The following is a 21,637-nucleotide window of genomic DNA, read 5'->3' on the forward strand; positions in this document are numbered from 1 at the left end:
TTAGAGTAAGAGAGAGGTGTAGAAGAAAGAGGTAATTTTTTTTATTTTTATAAAACAGTCCATATCTATATATTATTTACATAATAACACCTAGAATGGTCAAATGACAAGAATGTCCTCATGTGTATGGCACATGACCAGATTTGACAAAAAAATAAAATAAATAAACTGGGTTAGGCTCAAAGGACATACCGTGCAAGATTTTGAAACACTAAGTACAAAACCCGTCAATTTTAAAGGCAAAGGACACAGCCTGCAATTTGATGTAAACATAAAAGACAAAACTTGTAATTTACTCTACAATATAAGTTCATTAGCATGGTAATCAATCTACAAATATGCTATAGATAACAAATTATATTCCTAAATATATGTAAATAATATTTAGTTTTTTGTAATATATTATAATGTGTAGAGTTAAATGCCTGGCTGGTCTCTGTGGTTTGTAGATATTGCAGACTTAGTCCTAGTGCTTCTAGTGGTGGCGGTGGTTTGGGGAGTTGGTGATGGGTGGGTGGCTTTAAAGGGTGGGGTGGGGAAGAAAAAGTGAGGGATGGAGTGGGGCCCACTTATTTTTATTTATTTATTTTTTAATTTTAGGGGTAAAATAGACATTTCACACACACTTAACTGGAAAACATAACATGGGTTAGTTATAAGGATCACCGAGTGCGAAAATTACAACCACTAGGACCAAATCTGTAATTATTGAAATAATGGGACCAAGTATGCAATATCTGCAAATCACAGGGACCAACCAGACATTTAACTCTAATGTGTATAGAAATAAAATATATTAAAAGAAAAATAGTTCGAACTAAGCCGATCCGAGCTACCAAGCCAGCCAAACCGAGTCAATCTGGCTCGTTATGAGCCGAGCTGAGCTAGGCTCGCTTTCTAACCGTGGCTTGGCTCAGTTTCAAACCAAGTCATATCAAACGAGCTTTTTTCGAGCTAAATTCAAGTAAGTTTCGAGCCGCAAAAATTTATAGACAACCCTAATTATTGTCGACGGCTTTCGTAATGGGGGGCAATTCCTTCTAAGATATATAAAACTTAACAGTAACAATTATATGAAATTCTATAAAACAAATTCTCCTATATATTAATAATCCAAGTTAACGAACAGTAACCAAGTCAACAAACGAAGGTAATCTATATATCTATATATATAATATATGAATAAAATGTGGGACACGTGTCAAGTGGTGGTGCAACCACAATAGATTTTTGGCGGGAAAAATGTGAGAAACCTTATATTTTCACACGGGATCCGCATGTGGTATATCCATACCCGTTTTTTAGCCCCGGGTATAAAAACTATCTAATTAGACTAGATCTCTCAAACACATCATTCTTCTCATTCACGCTTTCATTCAAGCGTACAAAACCCTAATTTTGTTCATCGCCGACAAGCAAATCTACCACCATCTCTTTCGATTTCATTAGCATCTGGTAAGTCAATGAATCTATTCTTTTTTCCTATGATTTCTTGTATCTTTCATCGATGATTTCGTTCAATTTCTTATGATTCTTCTATCATTCATCCATGATTCGTTCGGTTTCATCTAATCTTAGTGTTGATCGAGTTTTTTTTATGCTTGAAGCATTGTTTTGGGTTTTATCTCATCTTTTGTGACAACCAATCTATGGTGCTGAGTTGATTGATTCAGTTCTGGATTTCCAACGAGCGATATTGAAGTAGAGGTAAACTTGCAAAACCCTAAATCTAAGGTCTTCATCGTCGTTTAACCCATAAATATCATCGCTGTTAATCACTTTTTCCTTTTTCACATCTAATATGAAACCCTAGATCTCTAAAGCAATGGTGTGGTAACTCAAGTGGCGGCGGCGGTGGTGGTGTAATTATTTCGATTCAACCAACCATCTGGTAAGCAAAGCATCTTTGGTTAATTTTTTTTAGAGAGCTTGAAAATAAATGTGTTTTGTTTTCATACAGGAAAGAAAATATCTGAATCATTTCGATTCAACCAACCATGTGTTTTGATTAATATGATTTTTTAAGAGTTTGTTAACATATTTTGTTGGACTGTGTGAATAGAGAAATTGTTTTTTTATAGTAGATTTGATAGCAGGTTCTGGTATTGTTATTACTTGCTATTGTTGTAGATTTTGGATTGGTGGATTATAACTGATGTTGTTAATAAAGAAATTAAAAGTAGGAGTTATTGTTTTTAATTAGTAATTTAATGATGTAAACTAACATAGGAAGTAAATATACTATACTGTCAACTGGAAACAAACAGATCAAAGCTTAAGAAATAGCTTCTTTGAATGTTGTGTCTATTGAAATTATATGTATGATTGTTGGACTGTGGTTTATGCAGATTGGGGGCTCTTTATGGAATGAAATATTAACTGACTTCAATGTTAAGTTTACTGAAAGGTACTATTGCTAAAGGGTGTTCATTTCTTAAACCAGACTCACGAAACTGAAATTCAAACAACTGATGATTCTACCGCAGCTTTTGATGGGAGGCATTAGCATAAAAGCTTCTGGTGGTCATTGATATCTTTTAGTGTTGGTATGCCATTGGCTTGCTACTTTCTTATTTTAAAAAAGTAACTATAAGTGAATTTACCATCCTGCTTTATCTGTTAATCATTCGGCAGGTAATATCATATTCCTTTTCATTCCTAAATTTTCTGATGAGCTGAAGGAGGAAAAGCTGCCCGTTTACCTGGACTATTTTTAAGGATTTGAATGGGAATTTAGATTAGTGAGTCGGAAGAGACAATGTTTGATTTGTTATATGATTCCAGAGTAAAAAAAAGTATGGGGGACCACAAACGTGGGCGACATTGGCTTAAATAAAATCAACTGGGGTTCCGCTGTTGGATATGTATCGTGCTGAATCGTCAGGACAACATGTGAGAGCTCTCAATAACCAGTTTGCTGATCTTTCTTTGATAATTTGATTGGTTATATGATAGTGTAGGCCAAGTCTATATTTTGATTGTGTTATTGTGAGCAATTGGGTTCAGTCTTAGTTACATAGCCATCCTGATGAACTTTGATTTGGTTGTAGCAGGCTCAAATTAAAATGGTTATAGATAGTGTAGGCACTTCTGTTTGTTGAAATCCGTATTATTTGTGTAAAATGATACTTTGCCTTGTGTCAATTAGTTCTTGTTTTAAAGATACTGCGACATTATAAATGGTTTCCGTTTAAACCTGCCTTATTTTCAGGGAACTTGATGAAGTTGCGCGTTTGGACAAAGAAAGTAAAATACGCCCCAGTCCTGAAATTGGTATGTTTATTAAGGTTACAATTCTAAGATGACTCTATTTCCATGCTAAATACGTTATAATCTGAAAGTATTTTTTTTCCTTCAATTAGGCATACTCTGTTGATGGGGAAATGCATAGCATCTCAATAGATTACATAGTGATATGCTCAGGTGGTCAGAGAAAGAGATACTACAGGCCAGTTTCTCTCTTTTCCTATGTTGCATATATGTTTTCTGCTTGGGGTGTTTTAGGTTTTAACATCCAGGCCTCATTGTACATAGGCAAATCTGTCATGCATATTTGGTTACTGTTGTGTCCGCATGGGGTTATGTTTTTCTTAAACAATAGCTGATAAAAACATGTAATTGTAGGTGAGATGGTGGTTGGTCCAAGACCCTTTTTAATGGTTGAGATATCAACGAGACTAACTAGCTCAACTAGATACCGAAATGTGAAGATAGTTTTTTGAACAGATTCAATTTTTTATCCCCTTTCAGGACTTCCAGAGTGATTGATTTTTTCGTTTCTTAATGGATAATCAAGGAAACCCAGATTAAAAGCACATGTCTCTAGAAAGAGAGAACTCTTATTTTACATGTCACCCGAATGTATTGTTCGCATTCGCATTTACAGTCAGAAGCTGGATGTCTAATGCTTTACTTATTTATTGATCAATATGCATAGAAATATCCCATCAAGTAGCATCTGGTCCTTCAAGTCACCTGTTTTATAACTTATAAACATGTTTTGTTGTGCAGCATCGAGATAACATTAAAAAGTATGGCAAGATGCCTCTTGGACTACCATCAGATGGTAATAAGAAGAAGCCATCTCAGGATCATCATGTAAGCCATGCTTTTTGAATATCCAGAATTTTTTTAAATTAATTAATTAATTAATAATGAATCAGAAGAGGAATTTAATCCTTAATTTGCCTTGCCTTCAGCTTGAGGACAGGTTCGCCAAGATGCGTCTTACACCATCTGGTACGCATTGATGGATACATATGAATTGATAAATGATAATTAACTAATAATATAAATTCTCTTTATACATACATACATAGATGAAATTCCACTTCCTGTATATACCAAGGTTAAGAAGGCAGTTGACATCATGAGTGGTCCTAAGGAAGCCAGTAGTTATCTCGATGATTTGGAAAGAGCTGAGTATGGAATTCGCGTGGCTACTAAGGTCTATAGATGTTTTCTTCCACTTGGCTGGAAATAGTATGTCCCCTTCCTAATTACTCATATTTTTATTATTTTCTTATGTTTAATGATCATTCTATTTTCCTTTTCTTTTTGCAGTGATCGAGAGAGTGCTAGCTTCTTTATTACCGGCTATGACAAGATTTATACAAGGAAGGACGGGAAAAAAATCATTATGCGTTTAGCTTCATAAATGTCAACAAACTATGTTTTTTAATCAATGCATGTCTTGTAGTTTTCCAGTCACATTCAATAACCGACAACAGGTATTATACCATTGCTAGAAAGGTGCATACTTTTCACATGAATGAATTATAAATTAACTTATATTTTTAGTGGTTTCGTTTTAGGCCATAGAAACTAGAAAGGTGGGTACTTTTCACATGAATGAGGTTCTAGCCAAGAAAGGTGGGTACTTTTCACCTGATTCGCCAAGTGGAAGTGCATCACTACTGCGGCCATCTGAACGAAGACACGTGACAATGTCTGGTCTACGACTGGCCCGATGCCGATGCGCGGTTGATCGGGCTGGAATAAATAGTAACTGAAGAACAGTTTTTAACTCTTCCGGACACCAAAAAACCGATGTGGCATAGCCACGAGTGTATGGTGAAGAGCGGCGTGCTCTTCCTTCCCGGTGTTCCCGGTCCGGTTGAACGAAAAGATCTTGAGAAAGTGGCGAAAACATATGGGAAGACCATACACTTTTGGCAGGTGGATAGAGGTGATGAACTGCCGCTCGGGTTACCACAGGTGATGATGGCGCTAACGCGAGACGGGCAACTCTACCCGAGCCTCGCCATCGTTTCGTTTATTCCAACTATAGGGGTGTTTGTTTTTCGGTTTTAAACCGATTTAACCAAAAACTGTTTAAAACCGAAGCAAATTACATATTTGGTTTTGTGGTTTGGTTTTCGGTTGCAAAAGTCTGAAACCGTTATAAACCCGAACAGAATTACATGTTTGGTTTTCTGGGTTCAGAAATCTAAACTGAAATCGACCAAAACCAAACAATATTACATATTTGGTTATGGCGGTTTGGTTTTTGGTGGTTTTCTGGTTCAGAATTCTTAACTAAAACCAATGTGGAATATCTCAATACGTGACTCAAGTTGGTACGACCATCGGGTACACCATTACTTCGGCGATCAGTATGGCGTAAGCGATAACTAAAAACTCAGAACTTATAGTTTAAATGTGTTTGTTTAGCTAGCTAATTTTGGAATATCTTGTGGTTAACCAGGGCGGTTAAACAGATATTTGTTTCTCATGGTAGAAAAAATCCGCGATCTTTTGTTATGAGAATCTGATGAAGAACTATCATCATTTTTGCAGGGTTTAACAGGGTTTAACGAAGATAAAGCGATGTAGAAGTGTATCTTCAGTACACGCAAAAATCTCTTGAAATGCTCATCAAGATCTCAAAGATTTGAGAGCTTTAAAGACCAAAGGATTAGAACAAATTTATATTGTATTTTTTGATATCGTATATTGTGAATATTAAATTCAGTTACTAGCATGTTTTAATAAACCTTTGGAAGGAGTCACCTTTGGTATAAATATAGCAATTGTTTTTTACTTTTTAGCATTTCATAATTTTTGTTTGGTTTATGTTTTCCATCAGTTTTGTTTTTGACTTTTAAAAGTCAAACTCACAGGCGGATCTATTGCATTGTGATAAATCATAAAAGTGCAAGAAATCCGAGTCTCAAATCTTTATGGAATGTAGTCAAAAATGCTATAAGATGGTATATAGAAACCGATATGTTTTAACTTTTATGGCAATTTGTGGGATTACCCGCACTCCGCAGCGGGTTTTGGGTCGGTATCGGTATCTGTTCGGTTCGGGTGGGCTCGGCTGGGTATGATACAGAACTAGATACAACAATGGAATCGGTTCATCACGTACCATTACCGTACCGGTACTAACTATACTTTACAGTACAAAAAAACATTCAACTGTGCATGCAACTTTGTATTCAACAACATGTCGAGAAAACCATAAAACGAATATGATACCGATACTGATGTTCATACGGTATTGATTATGTCCTCACGGTAAAGAAAAAAATCACATGCATCTGACCCTTTCAAATAAAACTTTTATTGATTCATAGTAAATAAAAATAAGCCCGTCACAATAGTACTTTCGAAATTTTTTTACCATACTTTATTACTAAAATAACAAAAAAGATAAACGACGTAATTGTATATTTAAAAACCACGAGGAAACTTTTGACTTGTACGTTTGTGCTTAGATCACTTGTACAATAATATTTACAACTTGACGTAGACAAAAATAGTCACGTTACAACAACATAGTCGGAATTTTATAAAACATTACATTTTTAAAAAAAAAATTGAAAAAGTCTTAAGAAAAAACAAAATATGATTAAATATAATAATAATAATAATAATTTGAAAATAACCAACTGGAATTAGTGTTGGTTATGCTTATGGTGGAATGATATGCACCTGATCACTCTTTCTTGTGCACATTGACATGGAACCAAATAAAGAATAACTAGAAAAGGTCACACTAATGGCTGGTGTTCTTTATTTTGTAGGTTGTAGGTTGGAGGCAGTCTTGGTTGGGGCGCTATATATGCCACTACAAAGTTGCTGAAGTAGTCAATGATGGTTGTACAAACTTATTTAGTTAGTTTGTCAAATATGACTAAACTTTAGTAGAGTTGAATAGAATAGAGTTGGTGGACTTTTTTCGAATGGTTTAGAATATGAAAGAATGAGTATTATGACATCAAAAGATGGTCGATAAGAAGAAAGAACGATTGATACTTTTTGTTGAGAGTGCATAAGGCTAGAACCAAATTCACAGTAGCTTTACGTTTTTTCATTCTCTGATTGAATAAAAGTTATAATTGGTTGGATTATTCAACTTCAACTCATCATTTTTGAACTAAACCGACATGAAAACTCATCATTTAGATTACAAAAGTAATAATAATGCAGTGTGTGTATATCATGTAAAATAAATGTTATGTATATACTTTATTATTTATGTTCAGCTACTTCGATTTCGTTAGTGAAATGGGTTTTTTATTAAGTTTTGAAGTTTTTTTGCAGGTGAAATCAAGAGTAATGGGAGATTCAAGCTACACAAGCACGATTGATTGTTTTATTAAGACTTAAAAAATGACTTAAGTTGTTATGTTCTTTTTTTTTTTTCCAGGTTTCGTGTTTTGAGGTTTTCGGGTCGGGTTTTCGCATGGAAAAAGTGACCCGATGACCAACCCATATAAGGTTCGGGTTGGTTGGGTTTGGGTTTTTTGGGTTTCTCGGGTACTATCTAATTCGGGTTTTGGTGGCTTCGGATTCGGGTCGGGTCGGGTTTAGGATAAAAATGAACAACCCTACTCATGTATTTGGAATCTTTATATGCAAAACCAATATGATCAATGATTGATTAGATGTTGATATATTGTCGTTTTGTGATAGTTTTAGAATAGTTGTTGATATATCACCTGCTAAAGGAGAGTCATGTGTGAAGGCCTGCAATGAAATAAGATCAGAAAGAATTAAAGTTGAATTTAGAAGTCTAATTTTTTTGTGCAGAAAGAGTATGTGACTTCCAAGGTCCATTTGGCTATTCATCCACCATGGCGTGTCTTCTTAGGCGTATGCGTTCGAAAACATTCTTATACAGAGATCTCATTATGATTCAAAGGGAATTAGCTTTACTTGGAAACTTTCAATACATATTGAGAAGGGAAAGAGGATACTTTAGAGGTTCAAAGTGTTATTTATGTATTTTTGTTTATTGTAAATTAAATTATCCTAGCCCGGGATTTTCCCGGGTGATAGCCTAGTAATAAATAAACACTTAAAAAAGACACCTGGCTTCCTTTTGTCTTCACCTACAAAACAGATTAAGAGAAAGTGAGAAACGAGACGAAAAGAGACGAAAAGAGAAGAAGCTGTAGAAGAAAGAGCGGGTGTTCAGGAAACGACAGGTCTCCGACGAATGGCCTTACGAATGCTCACCTACCACCCATGGAACCTAAGATGCACGGGATGAGAGCGGTCATGAGGTGGTGGCTCGAAGTCGAAACAGAGACGGAGACGGAGAGGGTAAAGACGGCGGCGGCTCAAGGGTTTTCCGGTGGTCTCCATCTGTTTCCAGCAAAGATGGTAAGAACCAGAACCTTAGTTCTTTTCCCGGTGAACTAGATTCTGTTAACGATCGATCTATGGACTATGGTTGCATGTCATTATTTGACTCGGACTTGAAACGAACGTGTTGCGTTATTGCTATCGGCCGTCTTCTCCGACGCATCGGAGGATTAAGGAGTCCCCTCTTAGCTCTGATGCTATTTTCAAGCAGGTTTTGTTTGTTTATTGTTTAGTTGATACTTGATAATAATTACTCTTGAAGTCATTCTTGGCCTTTTTTAGGTTAAGTGACCTGCGTTAATTGAATTTATGTATATTTTTTGTTTTTAAAGTTTCAAATTTAAACCCATTATGTGGTTTTTTTGTGCTGGTAGAAAGTGCTATGGTAAGTGGAGTGAATTATCCGGTCGTGGTAGCAGGTGGTGTAGGTTGTCCGCTCACAATGTTTTCTGAGGTGAAGTTCCCCTCCTTATTTATAAGATGAATTTGTTAATTCAATCGGTCCGAAGCCTTTAGTGCAGTTCTTAATCGATATGCAATTTTGTGCTCTTCCTCTCCACCGAATTGCAGGTTCACTTGGATTATTTAGAATGTTTTCATCGACCTGAATGTTGGGCTTTTGCTTTGAATGCTTGCATTGGACAATATTTCATTTGTGGTATGTTTTGAAGGTTTGAAATTGCTTTCGCCCAGGTTTGCATTGTCATTTCTGAATATCATTTTTGTTGCGACTAATGCTGCAATTTTGTCGTTTGTAGAATGTGTGGGTTGTTTTTCATATTCTATGTGTAGTTTGTAGAATGTGTTGGTTGTTTTTCATATTCTATGTGTAGATTAGCAACTTATGAATGAATCATCTGATACCGTACATGAACACCAAGGAAACCACCTGAATAGCAGCTATCAACGTCAATTACATTTTTATAGGGAAAGCAACTCCAATTCAAATGGACTGAACTGGTTGCCTGATCCACTAAACTATTAACTGTTTTCTTATCTTTTTAACATGTAAATAATTAATACTTTAAATATTATTTCAAAAACTATGTTATTGCATAAATATATATATATTCAACCTTTGGTTGGTCCAGAACGACTTCAACGTATTATCGAAGATTGGTTTTCAACATACAAAATTACACTTTGTGTTTCATTTGTTATCATGATTGTTGCTATTTACATGTATGTCCCTGTGCATCCAGACTAAGACCGTGAGGTATGGTGGGGCGGGGGTTTGGGGCATGGGTTGATACGTTGACTTCGAGGGGCACCGCTGGTCAGTTGCATGTTGGGTCGATATGGCGGGGCGTGGCTAGCCCGCGTGGGTTGGCCACCACGTATTATAATTTTTTTTCAATTATTATAAAAATACACACAAAATAAAAAAAAGCCTAGCCACCTATAGCCTAGCCAACCCAGCCAATGAGAGCCGGCCACGGAAGACCGCTAGGCCCGCCCAACGCCCGGGCTGGACCCCCGCCCAAGGGGACACGCCGAAACCCAAGCCCACCCGGGGTGGTGACTTGGGCGTTTGTACCCAACCCACGCCCCAACCCCCGCCTCATACCCCATAGTCTAAGTTCGCACAAATGTGACTATGTACGTTATTGTTTTTTTAGTTTGTTATCATTATTGTTTTGCAATTTTTGATGTTCTTTTTGATGTTTCAGTGGTGGTGAAAAAGGAAACACCAACCTGTTTCCTTTTCCTAGGCAGAGCCCGTTGTTGCTCTCTTTTGATCCCCGCCTAAGGATTGTTTACGCTGCTTGACGTTGTGGGATAGCCATTGGGTCTCACATGAAATGTGTTGTTAACAAATTTTTTTACACAACCATCGAAGCCGATACAGCAAGTTCCTACCTGCTGAAAAAGGAAACGTCAAAATCGCAGCGAAACAACAGTTGGAATTCATTGGTAAGCAAACTGAAAAAAAACCCACACAAACAACCACAACAAATATTGACATCAAGCATGTACTTACTTGACTTAGATGGTATTGGTGGCTAGGCGGAGTAGACCTCAACTCGCATAGGACAGCCCTTTTGTCCACTTATAGGAAGCAGCGAAGCGAAGGTGTAATTGCAGTCAAGAACTAAAATCACTGGAAGCCTTCCTTTTGTTCAGATCATCCTTCGACAAAAAGCACATCTACGACTGCCCATTGCCTGCATATATAACCACGACAATGTGGACTGTAGATTAACAAGTTGTATGCTCAGACATACCCGATTTTGTTTGTTGCATATATAAACTGCAGTATGATAAAACTAATGACAAGTGGTTATTAACGTAAGAAATGCATCCAACCGAATGTTGCGCAACGCGCGACAACGAATACCCCTAGTTGTCTTCAATAAAAAAAATGTATCTGCTAGACATTATAAATCATTTAATTTATGTATATGTATATATAATTTGAAAGTGGGGTAAGAATAGTGAATGGAGTTTTTAAGCAATTTTTTTTTTAATTTGTTTATAATATTTTATTCACCATATGAATATAAAGTACCCATCAATAGTGAATGTATTTTTTTAACTAATTGTTTTAATTTTTTATAATATTCTATTCATCATGTATTTGATATTTTTTCTAATAACATATGTTTTGTATTTATGTTTTTTTTCAACATTGCGATATAAATTTTATAGAAAACGGATATTGTGTCACTATCATACCAAACCAAATCCTACCGAGCCAAACAAACAATATATATTGGGGAACCGAGAAACACTCTTAAAAATTCAACTTAACATGTTAAAAATCAATTTTTTAATTTTTTCGGCGCTTTTCCTTATAAATACATGTAGAAGCATTTTTAATAAAAAATCAAAAACTAAAAATATAAAAAAAATGTTTAAAAAATAGTTAAAAACTAAAAATATAAAAAAATGTTTAAAAAACAGTTAAAAAAGGCTAAAATATTTTTTTCTACAAAAATGAATTTTTATTGGAATAGTTTCTACCCATTTTTATAAGGAAAAGCGCTGATTTAAAAAAAAATTGATTTTTAACATGTTAAGTTAATTTTATAAGATATTTTTATTTTAACTGTTTTAAACATTTTTTTATACTTTTAGTTTTTTATTAAAAATGCTTCTACATGTATTTATAAGGAAAAACACTGATTTAAAAAAAAATTGATTCTTAACATGTTAAGTTGGATTTTTAACATTGTTCTCTGGTTCCTCACATTTTTAGTATTTCCCAATGAACCTCACACTATATATATAGATACTGTATCGCTACCTTACTGTACTGGTCAACATGGTACTTGTACTTAGAGGTGTACAAATCGGTTAATCGGTTTTTAAAAAACCGGTTAAAAAAAACCGGTTTTTTCACCCAAAATAAAAACCGGTTTTTTTAATAACCGGTTCCGGTTACTAACCGGTTTTTGAGGTCCAAAACAATAACCGGTATAACCGGTTGGGACCGGCTTTTAACCGGTTTTTCCCAAAAAACCGGTTTTTTTCCGGTTTTAACCGGTTTTTTAATAACTGGTTCGGTTAATAACCGGTTTTTGAAATCAAGAATAGTAACGGGTATAAAAACCGGCGGTTAAAAAAACCGGTTAAAAAAAAACCGGTTATAAAAAAAACCGGTTAAAAAAAAAACCAGTTTCGGTTTTTTTTCCGGTTTCGATTCTAAAACCAGTTTTTTTGTACACCTCTACTTGTACCCGTATTCATTTTTATGGTTTCCTCTTTAATAACGGATTTCGTGACACTACCGTAATGAACCGAACCAAAACCGAACAAACAACATCGGTACCAGTACCTGTATTTTATATTGTTTTTGTGTCCGATAAACTGTCACCGTATTACTACCATACACTATCGAACAACATCGGTATTGGTACCTATATTCACTTTTATGCTTTGCGATTTCGATGATTTTTGTTAATAAAATTTTGTCTGCAATGAAAATGAATATCGGTACCAGTACTGTGGCGATATGAACCATTGGTATGGTTCGAACAACATCGGTGTCGGTACCAGTGTTCGTTCTTATCATTTTCGGTCGATGTAAAACAAGTGTTGATTTCTATACCGAATGCATGTGTCGCGCCAATTAACAAACCGAACTAATACCAATCAGATGCCTGCGATAACGTACTGCCGTAACGCACGGGCAAATAATCTAGTATATATATTGTTTACAAACAACCTTGAATGGTAATTTTAAATTCATAATTAGATATAGTTTTTAATTATTTATTATTTTAATATTATAATACTTAACTATTATATTTGATTTTAACTTTTTAACATATTTTCATTTTTTTTCTTTTCTTAAACCATATTTCCTCTATCACTTATTTTCTGTTTTTAATAATTATTTTTTTCCTTTTTCAAATCATATTTCCCTTTTTAGTTAATTTGATATTTTTTAATAACTTACGCTCGTTAATTTTTTTCCCTTGACATTCCCGTATAAGTTTTGTTAAAAACAAACATGTATTTAAAATATAATATTTATTTGTATCATAAAATGGTACGATGATAAACTGAACAGATTATAACGGTTTGGCTTTCTAAACATGTTTCTTTTTCAAATAACGTTTGTTTTACGTTATCATTTGTTTCGTTTCACCGCAACACACGACATCAACACTCAATCTATTAAAATACAAAGGTTAGGAATAGTAACTTTGATCATCCTGACTGGCCAGTTGATCTCTTGATCTCATGGTGATAGCCATTATTATGAAAAACTTCACTGTGCACTAGTCAAACCTAATGACGACTCAAGTCAGTTAGTCAGATGAAACTATTTTTGTTTCACAATTCCAATCAGATAGAAGAATATAATGTAAATATTAGAAAAAAAAGTCAAAAGTATACATAACTGAATGTGAACATGACAAATTGTTTGAATGTGTGCAATATTCCGTAGAGTTGTAAAATTAATTGAACTAGCTTTATGCGCAGCGCCGCGTTACGGCGCACTCAACCAAATCATTCTTTGCTAAACCGGATCAATCATTCTTAGTGTTTACGCTTTACATCACAACTCATAACACGATGATGCTAAACTTAATCATTCTTGGTGTGTACGTTTGACATCACAACTCATAACACGATCATGCTAAACCAAATCATTCTTGGTGTAATCACATGATATGTCGCCAATAATACTCTACGACTATGTTAATTACTATGAACACTTCAGTTCTTGAATGTATGTTCCTGATCATGTTATTCCTTTCTTCTTGGCAGTTCCTGGAGTTCCACATCTATACTTTATGACCTAGAATTTTCATAAACCAACTATATTAATATAACAAAAAATATGTTCGACATCACGTGTTTTTTGTCTAAAGCATACAGTTATAAAATCGGATGATAAAGACCTTTGTAAAGGCAAAACTTTAATGAAAGGGAATATAGCATACCACAGAAAGTTTTCAAATTATCTTGGTCAATCACTGCCTCGCCGGAACCCGCAAACTCACCATCATACCGCCCGATGACCATCCCTCCTCTTCTGTCGATTTTAGTAAAGTAATCGGCTCAGTAACAATATGATTATCAACAATCACCCCCTCATAAGTGTAAATCATACCTTAATGTCTTTTCAGGACATGTAACTCTAGTAAAAGCTCTTTTCTATCTTATGCAATATCCATATACTTTTTCGTTACATTGAAAGAACAACACTCTTCTAAAGTTCATGATCAACTACCAAAGACTTTTCTTACTATAAACACATTATACAATAATGCTTTACTCGAATATCATCAACTACTTAGGTTTGCATATACATCTAACCTTCTAATATAATATATTTTTGATTGAAGCACAGTTACTTTTCAAGACTCTTTGTAGATTTCACATGAAATCGTTTAAAAGAATTATAGAAAAAAATTATAGATACTTTATTCTTTTACTTTATGTGGAAATCAAGGTGCCAACAATACACCTAAGAAGAAAATAAGGATCAGAAGCATGGAATCTTCATATCAATAAAAGCAAGAAGAAAATAAGGAAGTTAAAGTTACCTAAAAACTTGGCAAGAAGTATCCATTGAATGACACAGCGAAAACAATCTTCCCTGTTGTCAAGGAAAAAAACACTAATCAAATTTCACATATCTTAGATCTGTAAGTTGCTTCATCGAAACATAAGTCAAAATCAAAACACAAACTTGACAAACAAACTTATCAATCCATTCTTGGTGTTAGGACAGTGGTAAGTGGATTCGGTGTTTTTGTGTATTCTCATTTGTCTAAGAACTTGTTTAAAGGACAATTTAGTTCTCATGAGAGTATGAGACATCCTAATTCCCTAACAAAAACGTGCACGTCTAAACACTCGATATGCCAAAAATTTTTAAAAAGTTAAAAACTTGCAAACTTGACAAACTGAGAAAAAAAGGATGCTTACAGCATAAAGTACTGTCGAAAACTCAGATTCAGTCAAACTCCAATCAGTTGACTCCTTGTTGATGACAAATGCTGTTGAGACCAAAAAATAACGCACAATCTAGGGGTGAACAAGTTTAGGTCCAGACCGAAAATAACCGAGAACCGAACCGAAAATATACCCAACCCGACCCGGACCCGAACCCGAACCCAAGTACCTAGGTATTTAGATCGGTTCTAATTTTTCATATAAAATAGGGTCGGGTCGGGTCGGTTCTCGGTTCTTTTCATGGTGAAACCCGACTTGCACCTATGGACCAGAACCGACCCTATATTTAGGGTAGTGAATCGGTTCTGTATTTTGTCAGGTCGGGTAATGGTCTGATCGGGTCGGGGTTTTCATTTTGCTCACCCCTAGCACAATCTCTGTATGTTGTTCATGAAAAATGCTGGAAGCATCATTTTTATTTCCACATCACGCACAACCAATTCAGAACATAGAGACCAAGCAACAGTGATGCACACCGCCCTAAACTATTGAACACAACCAATCGATTGCTTTAGTACCGATTTCACTTACCACTGCCCTAATAGACAATCGAACACCACCGATTGATATGAACACCGCCCTCTAGATGCACCACAACCTATTGTGCTTGCCGGATGCGTTCCCCTTTTTCATAAACACTAATATTTGAAGTCCCAAAAAAAGCCTAACTTGTTAGATATGAATACATGGAACGCCCACTTTGACTATAAAAGAATACATGCATACCTGGTTCAGGAAAGCAGGTTCTCACCGGAGCTAAGCTGACTCGTCGGAACCCTAAAACTTTCAGATCTCTCACCGGCAGAGATCCCGACACCCGTGGTGTCGTCTGTTCATGTTGATCCCGACACTCGTGGTACCGTAATTTTGCCCGACCTTCACCGAAACCCTAGCATCTTCTCTACGCCGCTAATCACCACCGGAACCGCACCCTGATTCCATGACCACCGGAACCGCACCGTGAATCCGGCAACACCACACACTGATAATATCTCTAGTCACCACCACACCACCAGTGATAGGCAACGCCGCCGTTCCGACACACACCGTTCTCTCTCTCCTTTCTGATCTCTCTCATCGTTCTCTCTCCATGTAATCGGCGGTGTGTGTGGAGGTGCAGTAGGTTTGGGGTTTGCTTGAATCACGTATCAGGCGTGGAGGAGAGGTGTACCTCTATTTACTGATATGCCCTCTGTTTACTGTTCATTCAGTTTAATTTTTATCAGTATATAATTAAATTAAACTTGTAAGATTAAATATATTTATTCTATATTTAATCTAGTAGCCATTATAATCATTTACATTATATGGATCAAAATATATAACAATCCTATTAAATAATTAGTTGGTAATTGTTGATGGGCCTAATTACCCTTATTAACTAATTAGGGTTTCCTCCTGGGTGCATATATAAGGAGAATAATGTGGAGGTTAAAGGGTTAGACAAATTCACAAACCCTAATAGCACATAACATCAATCTCGCCTCCCTCTCCATAACCGATTCCCTTGTCGGTTTATTATCATCACCATCATTAGATTGCACCCTAAGGAGGAACCAGACCAAGATGACAATCATGTCAAAACTTATTGCTGTGTCTCCATCTGGATTCTCTGTTGGCTTGTACTGCTGCAATCAGGTATGTTTTCATGTTTTCTATTATGCCTAAAACAGAACTGAACCAACATGTGGTATCAGAGCATATGTTGATTAATCAGTTCTGTTTTCGTATTCATTAATTCTGGGATTGAAATCTGGAAAACGGAATTTTGAAAGCCTAATTAAATTCATAGCCGGTTTCGAGTCACATAACCCGAGTCCACTGTTTCGCGGAAAAAGAATGTTTTTAATGACTCGGAATCATAATGGTAAATCTTAACTGTCCGAAATCTGTATAAAACTCTTAAAAATTCAGGTTTCGGGTTCCAGAATTATTATTTTATTTATTAGGGTTCTTCATGTTCTTAGTGAAATTCGAATAAATTCCCTTATTTTGGAATGAATTAAGGATTAGAAGGTGTTTTTCCTGTATTTGATTAATTTTTATCCCTTAAGATTTCGAAAAATCTGTTAATGTTATTAGATATAATTTTCGGAATTATTGAATAAATATAAAATATCTTTTAAAACAGGAAATAATATATACCAAATCCCTTAAAATTCGAATTTCAAACTTATCACACTAACAGCTGTTAACATGAGTTTCGAGATCATTTGTTTAACGACTCGAGACCATAAGGTCTCTACTCGAGACCATAAGGACTCTACTCGAAATCATAAGTGTTCTCAAATGTTTATAACTCGAGACAACGATTTCGACTCGAGATCATATGGTCTCGACTCGAGACCACTAAGGTTTCGACTAAGGGCTTAAATCTGTACAACTCGAGACAAAGGTCTCGACTCGAGACCATAAAGGTCACAACTCGAGACCATGGTTGCGACTCGAGACCTCATAAGGAGTCGAGATCTCATAATTCACAGCAGTCGAGACCATGATTACGACTCGAGACACTGAGGTTGCGACTCAAGACCATTAATGAGTCGAGACCTCATAATGTTATAAGCTGAGTCGAGACTTGACTCGAGACCTCATAACTGACTCGAGATCTCATAACCCAGTCGAGATCTCACTCGAAACCTCATTATTTTAGGCTGTTTAATGTGAATTAAGATTTAGCTCGGGGCTCTGCCCCGAACCCCGTGCAGGGGCACGCTGTCCGCCTGCACCCCCCCAGCGAACTCACCGCGGAGTTCAATCCGCGCTAACAGGTGGTTTGCTATTAAATGATTGGTTTTTGTAATTACTTAGTTAATTAATGAGGATCAAATAATGTTTTACAAAACCAAAATGGCTTAACTTGAATGAGCTTCTGATGTATCACTTCTGGCCAAAGCTGATTTGATGCATCTACTTATCGTTCAAGTATTACGAAAGCTATGTTAAGTGTGCATCATAAACATGAATGTCTTAATATCTGGCCAAAGCTGATTTAATTCCTTCATAGATGGCATACTTAACAAGTGCATAACTAAAGTGATTGTCTCAATTTCTTGCCAAAGCTGATTTGTTACAACCACTTTGCACACATGCTTAAATGATTACACTGCTGGCCAAAGCTGTTTTGTCTTCGTTTAAGTAGAACTTTAAGTAGTCTATTATTTTGATATTAGTAATGGACATATCACAACCTCTTCACATAATGATCCTTATATTAATGATCCTCAATTAATTTTTGTGATCATTTTGTCTGCCTTATTCTTAGTACCCATAATTTTACTCACTATGATTTTCTTCTATAAATCTATATCTCATCCACTCTAATTCCTAAATCTAATATGTTTTGCTTAAAGTTTCTATAAGAATTAGCTCTTAAATTAAATCCTTGATTATCTCTTAAGACACGATGATCCTATTGCTCTCTTCTAATAAAGCACTACAGAAGAAAAGTAGAGCATGATGAATAGGACAAATCAAACATGATGTCTCTTATGATAATCAAGAACTCTGTAACATAAGTGCTGTCACTAAAAGGTTATTCCAGATTAGGTCTTTCCTAAGACTAATCTATAATTGTGGAATAATCACTAGAACTCCTAAGATGCATGCCTTCATTTAAAATTATAAATTATAAAGCTAAGTGGTATATGTGAATACCTAACAATGTACAATACCATGACCCATAAAGTTAAGGGCTTACACATGGAAATAAGTATATTTTTCCAGTACATTACATACTAAGATTTTCACTTGTACAATTTGATGCCTTATAAATCAACTATAACACTCAAAAATACCAAAGTATAACGAGTGTGTTGATAAGCAACATATGTACATAGAAATAAATGTTTGAAACTGGAAAGTAAGATGTTATTCACCTTACAACCACTAAAACCTTAAGAGAGGATTGTTCTAAGGTCCATAGACAAATTACAAGTGCTAATCCCAACGTTAAGGTTCTTCAAGGGAAAATCTCACTGTATAATTATGTCATTAGACTAGGCATAAGCAACGAGACTATCCATTATTCTAAAGAACAGTTGGATAAATTAATTAGATAGTAACTTACTAATGATATTTAAGTCTGATAATTCTTTAATATTCCTACTAGTCTAAGTACCCGTGTAATACACGGAAGGCTAAACAACAAAAAAATTTATACTTTAATACGTAAATACTTTATTACACGTTCGTTCTAATATTAAGATAAATCATAGAAAGTACGTGAAATAACGAAAATACATGATAAACATAAAAATTTCACAAGTTATTGAAGATCTCTTTATATACAACATTCATTGTTTTATTTGTAGGTCTGCCTTCATTGTCAAGTATTAGTAGCTTGATTCCATCTGGTCTTGTAACCCTCGATAAAGCTACGTACAATTGACCATGTGTGAAAACTGGTTGTCTCAAGTACAAAACAACCTTAGATAGCGACTGGCCATGGCTTTTGTTGATCGTCATCGCAAAACATACAGCTATCGGAAATTGCCTTCTTTGAAATGCGAAAGGAATCTTTCTGTCCGAAGGTACCAAATTAATTCTAGGTATGAATGTCCGAGAACCAATATTTCCACCTGAAATTATCTCAGCTTCAATAACACGGCTGTAAAGTTTTGTAACCTTTAACCTTGTACCGTTACACAAACCATTTCGTTGGTCAATATTTCGTAACAACATTATTGAAACACCAACTTTAAACACCAACCTATGATTTGGTAAACCAGATACTTTAAGACCGTTTAGCACACCGAGTCAGTATATTTTTTGTTGATCAGCATTGGCATCTTCGGTAGGGCATAGACTGTTAGAACTAAGATACTCTTTTTCTTCACCTGGGAACAGTGCCAACAATTTGTCATTAATCTCGTGCACAACCCCATTCTTAGGCGCAAGTATAGCCCTATTACTAAAGTAATTACGATCATTGTAGTTTTCCATGATTGATGGATAGACAAAATCAATCAGGCTAGAAATTGTGTCAGATGTGCTGTCAATTAAAAGATCGGGTGGTATTCCAATTGTTGCTTCTCCATCATTCGAACCACCAACATTTCCCTCACCCACATCCAACAGCCATTTAGCAAAATTATTTACCTCTTCAACTTCAAATGTAGGTCTTCCAACGGTTAACCTCATGTTTCTAGTTAAACTCAACAACTTACATTTCCTCCATAGATAAGACGAACATAATGAGGCATTCACAATTTCTTGTCGTCCACCATTTGGAACAACAGGTAATATTTGTATAAAATCACCACCAAAAACAATAACCTTACCTCCAAACAGAACATCAGATCCACATGAATTAGAGATATTGAAAATGTCATGCATCGTTCTATCCAAAGCCTCAAATGCATGTTTATGAACCATAGGTGCTTCATCCCATATAATGAGTTTGGTCTGTTGTAGTAATTTAGCTACATCATCGTCTGGTTTAATGTGACAAACGAAACCCTCATTAATATTCAAAGGTATATCAAACCTAGAATGCGCCGTTCTTCCTCCATCCAACAACAATGATGCAATTCCGCTAGATGCGGCGGGAAACATATCACTTAGATTGGTGATTTGGGGCTATGTACGGGGCATTTCGGTTTTGAGCCATAACCAAAACCAAATTCATGATGCAACAGAAAACACAACACTTGTTAGTAATTCTAAGGGTGTGCATGAGAAGGTTCAGTTCAGTTGGGTATTAACTAAAATCAAAATTTTCGGTTAAGGTACTTCAAAACCGGCGGGGTTATAATTTATGACGCGATACTCGTTTTCTGTTAGTTTATCAATCCTCTTTTGATATATTGCTTACTATTTCTATTGGCTTACAAAAATATCATTTTCTATTATGAACTTTTAGTTAAAATTGAAATGTGATCTTCCTCCAACCATTCTTCTTCCTCTTTCTCATTGCATTTTTTTTCTTTTACGGGGTACGTAATCAAGTAATCAATGCTTTAAAATAAAAGGTTATTTTTCATTTTGTAGGAATTTATTATCTAGCCTCTAAATCATAAAACTTTTAATCATTACCCACTTATATTAGGAGCATTCAATCCACCCATGCAGGGGCGGACCTAGGTGAAGCCTAGAGTGGGTGGCCGCACACTTTGAAAAAAAAAATGTAGTGTATTTTTTTATTCATTAATTACCCTTTGTATTTTATTGCTAGGCCCACATTCACGGTTAACCGACCATAACCGACCCGCTATAACCATCAAAACCGATTAACCGAAACCGCTATAACCGATAAGGTTATGGTTATCCATTAACCCAAATCACGGTTATGGTTATGGTTTTTTGACCAAAACCGACCCATACACATCCCTAGTTGGTTTTTGGCAACATTATTTACAACCATGATGAAAGAATGCAAATTTCAATGGAAATAGTAAATTCTTGAGTGCTAACATATTACATTAAGTTACTATCATATGTAAAGCTATTATTGTCTAGCAAATATTTATAGTACTAAATCAAATATAATTAATGTAGATACATACTAACACGTCCCAAATGGATTAAACGGGTAAAAATCTACACGGAGTATATTTTATTATTATTACTAATGATATAGTTTGGTTATCATGTATGCCAAACACCAGTAAGAAGGTTATAATGT

General features: G+C 35.4%; 1 protein-coding gene and 3 long non-coding RNA genes across 13 annotated transcripts; 2 read left to right on the forward strand and 2 right to left on the reverse strand.

Annotated features, from left to right (window-relative positions):
• Nucleotides 1-1,314: 1,314 nt before the first annotated feature.
• LOC110894528 lies at nt 1,315-6,042 on the forward strand. Of its 8 annotated transcripts, XR_004874732.1 has the most exons (13): nt 1,315-1,455; nt 1,608-1,707; nt 1,814-1,891; nt 2,349-2,407; nt 2,487-2,546; nt 2,635-2,892; nt 3,212-3,273; nt 3,363-4,098; nt 4,200-4,239; nt 4,320-4,482; nt 4,564-4,730; nt 4,815-5,217; nt 5,800-6,042. It is a non-coding gene; the product is annotated as an uncharacterized LOC110894528 (long non-coding RNA). The 8 variants fall into 8 exon arrangements; XR_004874727.1 differs by having other exon boundaries at nt 4,564-5,622; XR_004874731.1 differs by having other exon boundaries at nt 4,564-5,217.
• A 2,284-nt stretch (nt 6,043-8,326) lies between these two features.
• On the forward strand, nt 8,327-11,054 carry LOC110894527. Its single transcript, XR_004874733.1, has 4 exons — nt 8,327-8,809; nt 8,973-9,052; nt 9,169-10,512; nt 10,606-11,054. It is a non-coding gene; the product is annotated as an uncharacterized LOC110894527 (long non-coding RNA).
• Nucleotides 11,055-13,412: 2,358 nt separating this feature from the next.
• Nucleotides 13,413-16,184, reverse strand: LOC110894526. Of its 3 annotated transcripts, XR_002566400.2 has the most exons (6): nt 15,739-16,178; nt 15,544-15,650; nt 14,986-15,056; nt 14,601-14,653; nt 13,995-14,086; nt 13,413-13,849 (listed from the first exon to the last, which is right to left on the reverse strand). It is a non-coding gene; the product is annotated as an uncharacterized LOC110894526 (long non-coding RNA). The 3 variants fall into 3 exon arrangements; XR_002566399.2 differs by having other exon boundaries at nt 14,986-15,650; nt 15,739-16,184; XR_002566401.2 differs by lacking the exon at nt 14,986-15,056 and having other exon boundaries at nt 15,739-16,177.
• Nucleotides 16,185-19,770: 3,586 nt separating this feature from the next.
• Nucleotides 19,771-20,568, reverse strand: LOC110892665. The gene has a single exon (XM_022139815.1). The coding sequence runs from the start codon at nt 20,566-20,568 to the stop codon at nt 19,771-19,773; it is 798 nt and encodes a 265-aa protein (XP_021995507.1).
• Nucleotides 20,569-21,637: the final 1,069 nt, after the last annotated feature.

Source organism: Helianthus annuus, chromosome 12 (genome assembly GCF_002127325.2).
Source record: "Helianthus annuus cultivar XRQ/B chromosome 12, HanXRQr2.0-SUNRISE, whole genome shotgun sequence".
Taxonomy (NCBI): domain Eukaryota; kingdom Viridiplantae; phylum Streptophyta; class Magnoliopsida; order Asterales; family Asteraceae; genus Helianthus; species Helianthus annuus.

What these genes read in the sequence shown, in the direction of transcription:
- LOC110892665 (XM_022139815.1), bottom strand. Translation starts at nt 20,568, where the DNA reads ATGTTTCCCGCCGCATCTAGCGGAATTGCATCATTGTTGTTGGATGGA.